The sequence below is a fragment of the Augochlora pura genome, chromosome 4 (genome assembly GCF_028453695.1).
Source record: "Augochlora pura isolate Apur16 chromosome 4, APUR_v2.2.1, whole genome shotgun sequence".
Taxonomy (NCBI): Eukaryota; Metazoa; Arthropoda; class Insecta; order Hymenoptera; family Halictidae; genus Augochlora; species Augochlora pura.
Window position 1 is genome coordinate 14,337,494 of NC_135775.1, and position 12,803 is coordinate 14,350,296.

Below are 12,803 nucleotides of genomic sequence, written 5' to 3' on the forward strand. Positions count from 1 at the left end.
TTTCTCTAGGCGAGGAAAAATATGGAAGAAAGAAAATGTTGCGGCTTTAATCGCTCGAATGATGTACTTACAGATTTCATCGCAAAGTCAACATAAATATATTCTTATTCGTTCCTTGTATTTCGTTGAACGATTGCAAGCAGCCAAACGCATTCTCGCGAATAAATAAATACTACCGTACCGAGCCCGATCTTTTGTTAATACGAATAAACAGGAAGAATAAGAAGAAACGAAATTGCTGTGGTGAAAAAGGTCGGAACTCGGCGGTTCTTAGTTGGAGGGAGGCAGGCCGGTCCAGTTCACTGTCCCGCCGATCCCGGAAACAAAAGATGCTTGGCAACCGGCGAACAAACGACGACTCGTTGATCGTCGTTGCCGAGGTCGAACCTTTCCGTTTTCGTGCGTACGCTCGGGACAATCGCTTCGTTTTGGATTGACTTCACGTTCGTGTCTCGCTGGTGGGATCAAGAGGAGATTAATCACGCGAGTCGTTCTCAGCGAGCTTGTTGAAATCCGCGGAGTCTATCCCTATCAAGAGAGCGAGAAAGAGGGAAGGAAAGAGAGGCTTCGTCGAGAGACAAGGAAACAGTGAGAAGGAAGCTTCGCGAAAGAAACTTTCGAACGAAATTGAACGACAATGCGTGAGATCGCGCATCTTCAGGCGGGCCAATGCGGCAATCAAATAGGAGCCAAGGTAAAGCAATCGTAAACCCCAGCTACTACCTCTGGCAAAAAGTATTCGAACATCCTTTAACTCTCGGTCGGCTAAAACTAGGATATACTGTAAAAATAGGAAATAAAAAACATTTATTCTTTAGAAATCTATCTTTTTTTTTTCTCCACGAGATGTACATGTCACTTAATTATCCGCCATAGCATGTAATATTGACGGAGAAATTAATGCTATATATATTAGTTAATCGTACATAATAAGGACAGATCTGGCCCAGTGCTGGTCTTCCGCGTCTCTGCGAAAGATTGACCATTCGCGGGATAAAATGTATTAATGTAGTTAAAAACGATTTAAAAAATTTTAATTCTTTTTAAATATTACAAGGATCTAGTTTACTGTTCAATGACTAAAACCATTTATTTTTTCAATTTTTGGTAACATGAATTTGAAATTGCAAAAAGAAATAGACTTTTCTATCTGAAGCTGCAGCGAAAATTTATTTATAAAATGCATTTTGTAAATCTCTGTAATTTATATACATACTGATTCATCGAAATCGCTTGACGTTCTTATGAGTTACAAACAATTAAAGGTCCTGAAAATCGCAGTTTTTTACAATTTTAATCAAAAGCAGGTAATTTTTACAGCTTTTATAAAACGCATCTTTTTAAATTTTCCTTCCAGGTCCAAATAAAAAGTTTTTGCTATCATTCCAAATAACAGCAAAAGTAAAAATATATATTTTGGTCAATGTACAGTAAACTAGACCCTTTAACATTTAATAAAGTTATCGCTTTTTAGAAGATGTTTGAAGATGTTTGAAATACCTTTCACTAGAAGTTGTAATGCAGAGTTGGGTTAAATCTCTATTAAAAATAAAAATTTCGAATAACGAATAAAACATAAAGAAGATTTTATGCGTTATTCGAACGTTCAAGTAAAAAAAAGAAACATTTTTACTCGATGAATATTAAATAAAAATCATCCGAAGGATAAAGAAACTTTTTTTATTCGGCGCGGATATATTCGTAGCTTCGAATCAAATTTTAGCTTCGGATAAATCTTCGAATAACTTTTACATCGACTCGAACATCATAGACTCGGCGACTGACCAAGGGCTTACGATGTAAGAATCGAGCATTATTGACAATTTTAATTTTTATATTTTTAATACGAATAATATTTAATATTATTTTTAATGCGAATAAATTACAAAGATTATAACATTATCGATAAATAATTCTCGATTAGACTCGAGTTTAGACTCATTTTAATCGCGAAACGCTCCTCAAATTGTTAGTAATATTTTTATAAAAGTTCCATTAAAAAATCTAAAAGTTCAAATTTTCATTCGTGCATGGTTACATTGTATGCCTTCAATAATTCGCTGAATGTTTCACGTTCGGGTCTCGATGCCATCATTGCGGTCATTCAAGCCGGCAAAAGTTATTCAAAGCTTTCAAATAAAGATACAGATAAAAGATCAATATTTTATTCAACGCGGCGAATAAATACGTTTTGTATAAAAAAAGTGTTTTCATTCGTCGGATAAATTCTCGTCGAATATACCCTTTTTATTCGAACGTTTGAATAACGAATAAAGTATTTTTCATCCGAATTGTTATTCAAACGATTTGTTATCTACGCAAGGCCCAACTTTCTTCCGTTGTTTCTTCGCAAACTAATCGATTACGTCGATCCTGGACAGTTTTGGGAGGTGATCTCTGACGAGCATGGAATCGATCCGACCGGAACCTACCACGGCGACTCCGATCTGCAGCTGGAGCGCATCAACGTTTACTATAACGAGGCATCCGGAGGAAAATACGTGCCCAGGGCGATTCTCGTCGATCTGGAGCCCGGCACCATGGATGCGGTCCGGTCCGGTCCGTTCGGGCAGATCTTCCGACCCGACAATTTCGTTTTCGGTCAGAGCGGTGCCGGGAACAACTGGGCCAAAGGACATTACACCGAAGGAGCGGAGTTGGTCGACTCCGTTCTGGACGTTGTACGCAAGGAAGCGGAGAGCTGCGACTGCCTGCAAGGCTTCCAGCTGACCCATTCTCTCGGCGGCGGGACCGGCGCCGGCATGGGCACGCTGTTGATCTCAAAAATACGCGAGGAGTACCCGGATAGGATTATGATGACCTTCAGTGTGGTTCCGTCTCCCAAGGTATTCCTTTCATCCGACGATTGAAAAGCTTCCGACGATACAATAGTTGTAAAGGGTGAGTCACCTCGCGTTTGCACCTTGGATATCTTTGTTGTTTTTTAAAGATACGTTCAATGCAGGGCTGGGGAAGAATAGATTTTTCAAGTAGCTTGTATAACCTTGAATAATTAATAAAATTAATGTTTGCTTTATACGTTTATTCGAAATAAACTTCACTTGCAATGGTAGTTACGTATGGAAATTGCATTTTCATATATATTTAACTACGCAATATTTATACCATGTGAAGACTATTTGAAAAGAAGTTTATTCACCACTTTGTATTACACGAGAAGGTACAAATATTTATAAGACGTTTAGTATCTCAGAAACCTATTTTTACTCAATCCTGAACAATTGTCTTAAAGATAAGGTTGGAATGGCTCACGCGATGGTACTAAAATATTTGTTTGTATGTCATCCTATTTAAAAATATCAAAAAGTCGCCTTCTATTTTTAAACGGTCCTGCCGCTTTATAACATTTTATTTGCTGGTAGTTTTGTAGTTCTTTTAAAATCAAAGATCGACAGTTAAGAATTTCTAGGAAAGATTGTTTAAAAACTACAATAATCTTGTCCATAATCTATAACACTAGTTAGATTAATACAATGTAACAAGATTTTTAGTAATTAATGTTTAAAAGAAAATTATTAAGCTTCTATTAGACTCATTTCGAACGTTGAAAATTCTATTAGTAGGTTTCCGATAATTAAAAAGTTAACACAAGGTTTATAAAACGTAGCTTAATGACGCGGTCTAAATTTTCTAATTTATGATTATTGAAATTGTCGAATTTCTAAATATGTATAGAATTTGTAAATTGATTTTATTTGGCATATATCATGACAAAAATGCTTAAAAAGTTGAATAAACAAGCGATTATTACTTTTATGAGGAGCACAAAACAGCTGGTTTTAGTGTTCGGTGAAGCAAATGTTAAACGCATACGGCGATAGTCCCTTTCCATTGGAATTCAATGAGTATAATTATTCAAGGTCACCAAAAAGAATAAGATTTAAAATATAGAAAGCAGAATACGTTTATCAAGAGCAAGATTCGTAATAAATGTACCGAGGACCTTCAATATTATTGCTCGTTTAAATCTCATACGTTTTCTCTGTCCGTGACCTGAAGTGACTTCGAATTATTATAGTCGTCTAATTCCTAATAAAAGGAGCTGTCATTGTACGCGTTTAAGGTGATGTTGTTCCCTTTAACAAAATGAAGGAATTTGATAAATTTCAAAAAAATATCGCACAAGTAAATATTTTCGTGGTATCACGTGGGCCTCATTGAACCATTCAACTTTGTCCTTAATACATTTGGCATACCTATAAAAGCAACAAAGATATTTAATGTGTAGAGGATAGGTGATAAATCATCTGCTCTGACTAAAGTAATTATGATGAATCCAACAGATCACATAACTGAAAAGTATATCGATTCTGGTTTGTATCAGTTTTGGATTTGGTTTTTTAAAAACAATATTATATTGGTTCTCTATTCAGCGACATTGTTTAATATAGCAATACGTTGAAATCATCGGTAAACGTTTACATCGACTCTCGTTGAGAAGCAAAAATTATTTCTTTCAAACAAATGTGGAAGAAAGGAAGAAAAAGTTAAGAAATATTACAAAATTGCGAAACTTAACCCTTTGCACTCCGCTGTCCCCTCTCAGGGGACATTGAAATTCTAGCATACCACTCAGCTGTCCCCTCTCAGGGGACATTAAAGTTTATTAGTGATTACGGGGAATTGAGTTATTTCAGCGCAACTTTTTGAGACATGCATGTTTGTCTGAAGTTTCCTTTTGAAATGGCACAAGAAATCAAATTAAAATATTGTAAAATTACTAAGTATAAACAAAAACTGTAAGCGGGTTTTGTGTCAGACGAGAACGTGAGAGGCGTGCTCACGACGGTCCGAGCATCTGTCAACGCCACTTGAAAAGAGCGATAAGGAGAGTTCGTAGAAGAAAGGTCGGCATGCGAACATAGCACGCAATGTATAGTGAGATTTATAATTATAAATAAACAAGTCTAAATTTGGAGGAAAAGATTTTCAAAGCCGAGCTCAGTCTGGTTTGAAGTTTCGAGCAGAAACACAGATCTAACGAGTGAGAAAATCGGAAAAGTGATTCTTTCTTAGTGAAAAATTGTTTGGTGAAAGCTATTTTGGTAAATATTATCTTGTGAATTAGTAATAACAATAAGAAATTTTCAACCCATGTATTTATTCATATTTTTTATTAGAGCAATGGCAAAGCGTCCAACCACGACTGAGTCTTATGACACAAGTAGTAGTAGTGAAGATGACCTCCAGATAGACTTATATACCGACATGTTAGAAAGACTAACTGTAGGACAAAACGACAGCAGTGATAGTGATATCGTTCCACGAAGAAGGCGACGAAGAGTTCGCATAGATAGCGACAGTGATGAAAGTAGGACGGAAGAAAACACACGGCAACAGGACAACGTATCGTCAAGTGAAGAGTGGGAGGATATTACTGAATCGGACGTTCCCTCAGCCACAATAAATTTTGATTTACATGGAGAAATAGCCGGACCACAGGTACCAACTAACATAAAAGAGCCCATAGACTACTTTACACTATATTTTACTGAAGAATTAGTAGACAGCATAATAAAAGAAACCAACAATTATGCCAAAGAAGAAATTGGAAAGAAGCAGCTTTCACGAAAGTCAACTTGGCACAAGTGGTACGATACCACCAAAGAAGAATTTTTAGCATTCATTGCCGTCATCCTGAATATGGGATTAATTCAGCTCCCCAACATCCAAGAATACTGGTCTACTGCTGACACTAGTAGAATCCCTTTTTTTCCGGAAACATTTACCAGGTCCAGATTTCTGCAGATATTTTGGATGTTACATTTGAAGAAACCAACGCAAGGAAATGCAACGATAAGAACGCGTATTCAAAAAGTCAGCAACTATTTAGAATATATAGATGGAAAATTCAGACAATATTTCATACCAAATAAAGCAGTCGCTGTGGATGAATCAATTGTAAAATTCAAAGGCAGAATAGCATTCATCACCTATAATCCGAACAAGCCAACAAAGTGGGGTATACGCATATATGCGCTGGCGGACTCAAGAACAGGATATTTATTCACAATACTTCCATACTATGGCAGCATAACTTCAGATAATATATCCCGGCCGGATCTTCCAGTAAGCACAAGGATTCCGCTACATTTATACAAGAAATTATTAGACAGAGTTCCTGGTGCAAAAGGATACCACATGTTCACCGACAGGTACTATACCAGCATCCTTTTAGCGGAAGAATTGCGAAAGATGAAATGTCATCTTACTGGCACTATAAAAATCAATCGAAAAGGCGTACCGCCACAAATAAAAAAACCAAAATTTTCAACAAATAAAACAGTTGCATACAGGAAAAATAATACTACGCTTCTTGCGTGGAAAGATAAAAGAATTATTACCATGCTCACGAATTATTATAACACTCAACTACAATCTACCCACAGAACATTACGCAGTGGTAATGTCGTAACAGTGAATAAGCCTGAAATGGTTTTAGAATATACGGCAAATATGGGTGGTGTGGATCGTGCGGATCAATACGCTTCGACGTATTGTTTCCTCCGTAAATCGTTGAAATGGTGGAGAAAACTATTTTTTTGGGGGTTGGAAATGTGTGTGATAAACTCATACATCATATATCGAATCTCAAAACAAACAAATAATGAAACGCCAATGACACACCACAAGTTTGTGAAAACACTAATTAACCAATTGAGGGGCGATTTTCGTGTGTCAAGAACGCGCCCATCCACATCTTCTGCGGACAATAGATTAGATAATAAATTGCATATTCCAGATGTGGGACGAAGAAAACGAGACTGTATAGTATGTTCTAACAGGAAATCATCTGGTAGCAGGCAACAAACAAATTATTATTGTCGAACATGCAACAATCAGCCCGCAATGCATATTGGGGAGTGTTTTAAAATTTATCATACTCTGCAAAATTATAAACAATAAAATATTGATTTTTTTACAAATAAACATTCCTCGATCTCAACCAAATCATATAAGACCAATATCATTATAATACGTTACTTAGTTCCAAAATTATAATAAATAATACGAGGGTTTGTAAATGGACGTTTCTGCCGTAAAGTGGCGCTGAGTAGCTGGTAGCCAATGTCCAAAATCGTTCGGAGTGCAAAGGGTTAAATGAATTACCCTAAGGCATTAGCAAATAATGCATTTTTGTAATTCCATTTATAATTGATGAAATAGTTACTAATTCTTTCTCGCAAGTACAATTAATATATAATTTATATTAATGTATGACAATTAATAAAATCATTAATTATTACAGTACTAATATATATTTATACACGAAAATTTGTCAGGTTATGTTAACATGTCGGTACATAAATAATGTCCGTGAAAAGCGGTGTCGCTGAAAAAATAATTTATTTATTTCTTAAAGATAATTTTTTAATCGTTGTAATAATTTATTTGTATTTTCAAAGCTGGGACTACGGTCAGCGTATGTTTTTGTTTGTCTTCGAGAACCGGAACCAACAAAACCAAAAAATAGCAGTTACAATTATTATTATTATATAGTTATTCATTACATTACATGATACTTTTTCCGTTCTCCATAACGATTTCAAGAATCGAAACCGTCAGAAGCTAAAGAGCCATTTGTTGCCAATTTTGCATCATTTCAAACAAAAGCACTCGAAGCATTTTCGACTCTAAATTGAAAGTAGGTTTCCTGATTTACACTACATTTATTTGTTAGTACATTTTATAAATCGAGTCTTTTAACAGTTTTTATAATATAAACAAATTTGATAACGTAAAAATTTAAAATAATGTAAATATTCCACCGATACACATTTTTTCATAAATTAAATTACATATAAACCACAATCTAATAACAAGTAAACCATGAATCTTTAATATAATAAGTTTCCTAGTAAAGAATCGAAGTTACATAAAAATGTGTTCCTTCTTTTAGAAACTTCAATAAATTAAAGAAAGATTGAGAACACTTTTTAATTCTTCTAACATCTTCGTCGCCAGGTATTTCGGTTGGTAAATATTAACAAAAATAAATGCATAAAATCGTCAGTCTAATAATATGTAGACTGCGGATATTATGCATTTATGACAGGAATGGATAGCTGTAATTAGAAAGTTTAAAAGAACAGAAAAGTGTCGATACATTATTTTCGTTGTGTTAAAATGATTAACAGAAAGAAGAAACGTAGCGATTGCTGTTGTTTGTAATAGAAGCAGACAATTTCTATTTTGTATAAAGATTCACAGTCTAATAGTAAGCCACCCTCGTTTCTTTCGAGAAGATTTATCTTATTAACAAGTTTCTCTTGACAAAATTTTATGGCTAGGTGTCGGACACTGTAGTGGAGCCGTACAATTGTACCCTATCGGTGCATCAGCTGGTTGAAAACACGGACGAGTCTTACTGCATCGATAACGAAGCTCTTTACGACATTTGCTTCCGCACATTGAAGCTGACCACGCCGACTTATGGCGATTTGAACCATCTGGTGAGCGCGACGCTGAGCGGCGTCACCACGTGCCTCAGGTTCCCGGGTCAATTGAACGCTGACCTGAGGAAGCTCGCTGTGAACATGGTGCCCTTTCCTAGACTGCACTTTTTCATTCCCGGCTTTGCCCCCTTGACGTCCAGGTACCACCGTTGTTCCTAGACCATAGTTTCCCAACAATGGAAGGTATTAGGATTGCCAACCTCGTCGAGTCGCGATGTTGGACACTCAAAATATTGAATTTATATTAACCGTTAGCACTCCGCTCTCCGGATCTCTCAGGGACCAATAATTCTAGCATATCTCTCGGATGTACTCTCTAAGGGAATATTCATGTTTATTTGTTATTTTATTAGGCGAGTGGTGGAGGTAGCTGCCGGAAACTTATTCCAGCACAACTTTTTAAGAAATGCATGTTTTCTCGAAACTTTTTCTTGAAATGGCACAAGAAATCAAATCAAGATATAGTAAAATTACTAAGATATATAGAAAAACTACGTCAAACTAGTTATTATTGTCAAACGTGCATAAATCAGCCTGCAATGCAGGTTGGGAACTATTTCAAAGTTTGTCATACTGTACAATATTATAAAAAATAACGTAATAGTTGACATCGAGAAATATATTTATATTTGTAAAAAATCCAATATTTTATTGTTTATAATTTTTTAAAAACAAAATTGTATTAAATAACATGAGGGTTCGTAAATGCACGTTTTTGCAACAAATTAGCGATGAGTAGCTAACGTCCAGAATGGTACGGTGTGCAAAGGATTAATTCCTATTTCATTATTCTTGTAATTTATAGGGTTACAATTTTAGAATTAATATTTACGTGTATGAACAATTTCTTAAAAGTTCGTGATCAATGGGAAACGTTTTAATTTAGTAATTTAGGTAACAATGTATCCACATGTTAAACATAAAAATTGCATTGTTAGAATAATTATTGTAATTTAATTGAAGAAATGTTAATTCAAAAATGTGGACAAAAGTATTATTTGGTGACTTTAAAACTAAAGCTAAAATTAGCTTTTAATTTTTCTGATCATAGTTGCGTTGTTGATTTGTATTGAAAAATATATAAATGTTACAAGAATTGAAAACATATATAAAACTATTTTAGAAATGTTCATACATTTATGAGCAGCATTTTCTAAAATCATGTGCCATTTGCTACTTTATATTTTGAATTTTGTAAAATGTTCAGAAGTTTTAATACAGTCACAGGTTTTTTAATTAATTATTTCATCTATATTCAAATCCAACTTTTTTCAGTGTCAAATTTTTAATATAACTTCAATAAATTTCTGGTATGTTAGATATTGATAATTATAATTAATTGAAATTAATAAATAAATATCTAATATAATATAAAATAATTATCCTACTTAAAATTGATAATCTGCTAAATATAGAATTTTTGTCGAAATTAAACTGTTCTCCTAAATTCTTTTAATTTTGCTGTTATTTAGAATGACAAAAGAAAATAAAAATGTCTAGATTTTTAACTTTTTTATTTGAGTTTATAACGAAAATATAAAACTATATTTTCTGTATCGGTTAATGCAAAATTGAGTTACAGACATCGAAATATGTAAAGATCTGCAGATTTTCGTTAGTTAGTGATCAAAACTGTAGCAATATTCAGCATGCATATAGTTATTGAGATTTTCAAAACACATTATTTAAATTTTCGTTATAGGCTCAACGTATACTTTAGTATAATAAACTCCTCTAACATTTGTAAACAATTTGAGTCATGTAGTCTATTTTTGAAAACGTTTTACCTTTTTGCACTCGAAGTTATTTTAACTCTAAATCCAAGGAAATTATACTGAACCTATAGTATTTCCATTTGATATCATTTATTGCATTTTATACGTATGAAATTGAGATTATTAGCGCGTACAATATTTGCAGTTTTAACAGTTCCTGTAACCTGAACAAATTTGATAACGTCAAAATGATATGGAAATGCGATATATAAATTTTCAGTAGCGTCTTAAAGTCGTAATTCGAGAGTAAAGGATTAACAATTGTTGAAATACTTTTTGAAAGTTACTGTATCTGAAAGTTATCAAAATTAATTGTACGTGTTCCTCGTGCAGAGGATCGCAGCAGTACAGGGCTCTCACGGTCCCCGAGCTGACGCAGCAAATGTTCGACGCGAAGAACATGATGGCAGCCTGCGACCCCCGCAACGGTCGCTATCTGACCGTAGCGGCGGTGTTTCGCGGTAGGATGTCGATGAAGGAGGTGGACGAGCAGATGCTAAACATACAAAACAAGAACAGCAGCTATTTCGTCGAATGGATACCGAGCAACGTGAAAACCGCTGTCTGCGACATTCCACCCCGTGGTTTGAAGATGTCTGCAACGTTCATTGGGAACTCGACGGCTATTCAGGTATATATCAGGTCTTCGAAATTGAAGAATTGGCGGAGATGATCGATCGATCGATCGATCGATCGAGAAGATCAGAGTACTTACGAGACGAATCGATTGATCCGATTGTAGGAGCTGTTCAAGAGAGTGTCGGAGCAGTTCACTGCGATGTTCAGGCGGAAAGCATTTCTTCACTGGTACACGGGGGAAGGCATGGACGATATGGAGTTCACCGAGGCAGAGAGCAACATGAACGACCTGGTGTCCGAGTACCAACAGTACCAGGAAGCCACCGCCGACGAAGAGGGCGAGTTCGACGAGGAAGAGGAAGGCGAGGGTGAAAACCAGTGAGACCGATCGGTCCCGTGCAAATTTCACGCGAATCTCGTCCCACCTGGAACCCAACATCGTCACTGCCTTCCCCCCTCCCTCTCTGTCTTTCTCTCATCTCCACTCCGATCCGTTTCTGTCCTTCTCAGGGTACAGCTTTCATGGAATCAATTCTGTCGTCTGTATCCACATGCGTGCGAACGTGTACGTTCCCCCGACACATGTGTACACGCATGTATATCCGTACACGAATGTACGCACGCGAATACAGCCCTCCTGAATCTCAACCCCCTACTTGTAGTTGACCGTTCCAGCAGCGTTACGCGTGCGTCTATCGCATTACAATCTTAATTCTTTGTTGTGTTCTTGTCTGTCGAAACTTGTCGTGTAATACACCATGTGAAATGTAATCTCTATCTGTTCCAAGAGTTAATGTAACGATCGAATTGAATTTCTCTGTTGCTGTCGGAACCGAGGCGCGATGGCGGATACTTAGCAGAGTTTGAAAACGGTCATGGCATTGATTTCGGTTCAGTCATCAAAAACCGAAAAAGTATCGTAATAAGTAGACTGCGGATTTTATCCATTCATGATAAAATTGGATTTCTGCGATTTAAAGCAGTAGCTACATTGACAGAATTGAAAAATGTCAGTGTATTATTTCCAAGCCACTAAATTGATTGAAAAAGAAGAGAATTTCCTATTTGTTTCATATTTCTTGCAACTGATGAAGACAATTTTTATTTTGCACAAAAATCCGCGATCTAGTTACAAGCTATGTCGGCTCTAACTTATATTGGTTCCGGTTCTTGAGAAGAGGGTAATAATCCGTGCGTTCACAGGTTAAATAGCCAAACTTTAGATACGGATTTAGGTTGGTAAAACAAATTGTTCATTTCTGTTTAGAGGTACGTAGAGGAAAGTAGAGGTAAGTAGAGGGACAATTGGAAAGAATTTACTGTATACTTCCAGAGGAAAAATTTCTTTGATGTAGGTAGAATTCGAAATATATTAGCGATCTAACACAGGAATAATCTTCATAAAAATTATTTTTTTTGTTGGTTCTGTATAATAGACAAAACCACCCTACGAGGTTACACATAAATACACCTTACAAATAATACAAAGTATTACAAAGTATTTACCCTCTCCCAATACTTCGCATTCAACGCCACTAAGTTCGAGTGCTTCTGCCATTATTAACACATTCCGTGCCACGTGAACCACCAATGGTACATGCTTGCATGGTTATTTAATTGGCTAAAAAATAGTTTATAATGAACCTAGAATTAAAAAATTAATTTCCACCACAAGAATGGATCGTAATGAATTTGTTTTATTACTATATACGATCATTAATAATTACAGCTGATATAGCAAGTTTTAGAGAAATAACAAATGACTAGAGTAAAGAGCCGATTAAAAATAGCTCGGCATAGTACGTGTATAAAGTAGCCTAATCGGTTGAATGTATATATAAAATAACGACCACCTTTGCTTGTAGAGAATGGAAAGATTATGGAAATATATCCCATTGCAGCCTGATATATCGAATTATTGGAAGAGGGAAATGTACAACATATTTATTATATAAAATAAAAATACAAAATC

General features: G+C 35.5%; 1 protein-coding gene across 1 annotated transcript; it reads left to right on the forward strand.

The window, feature by feature from the left end:
- Window positions 1-637: 637 nt before the first annotated feature.
- LOC144468966 (tubulin beta chain) lies at window positions 638-11,213 on the forward strand. Its single transcript, XM_078178794.1, has 5 exons — window positions 638-694; window positions 2,382-2,846; window positions 8,313-8,617; window positions 10,586-10,883; window positions 10,995-11,213. Exons 1-5 carry the CDS (start codon window positions 638-640, stop codon window positions 11,211-11,213), a joined length of 1,344 nt encoding a protein of 447 aa, XP_078034920.1.
- Window positions 11,214-12,803: the final 1,590 nt, after the last annotated feature.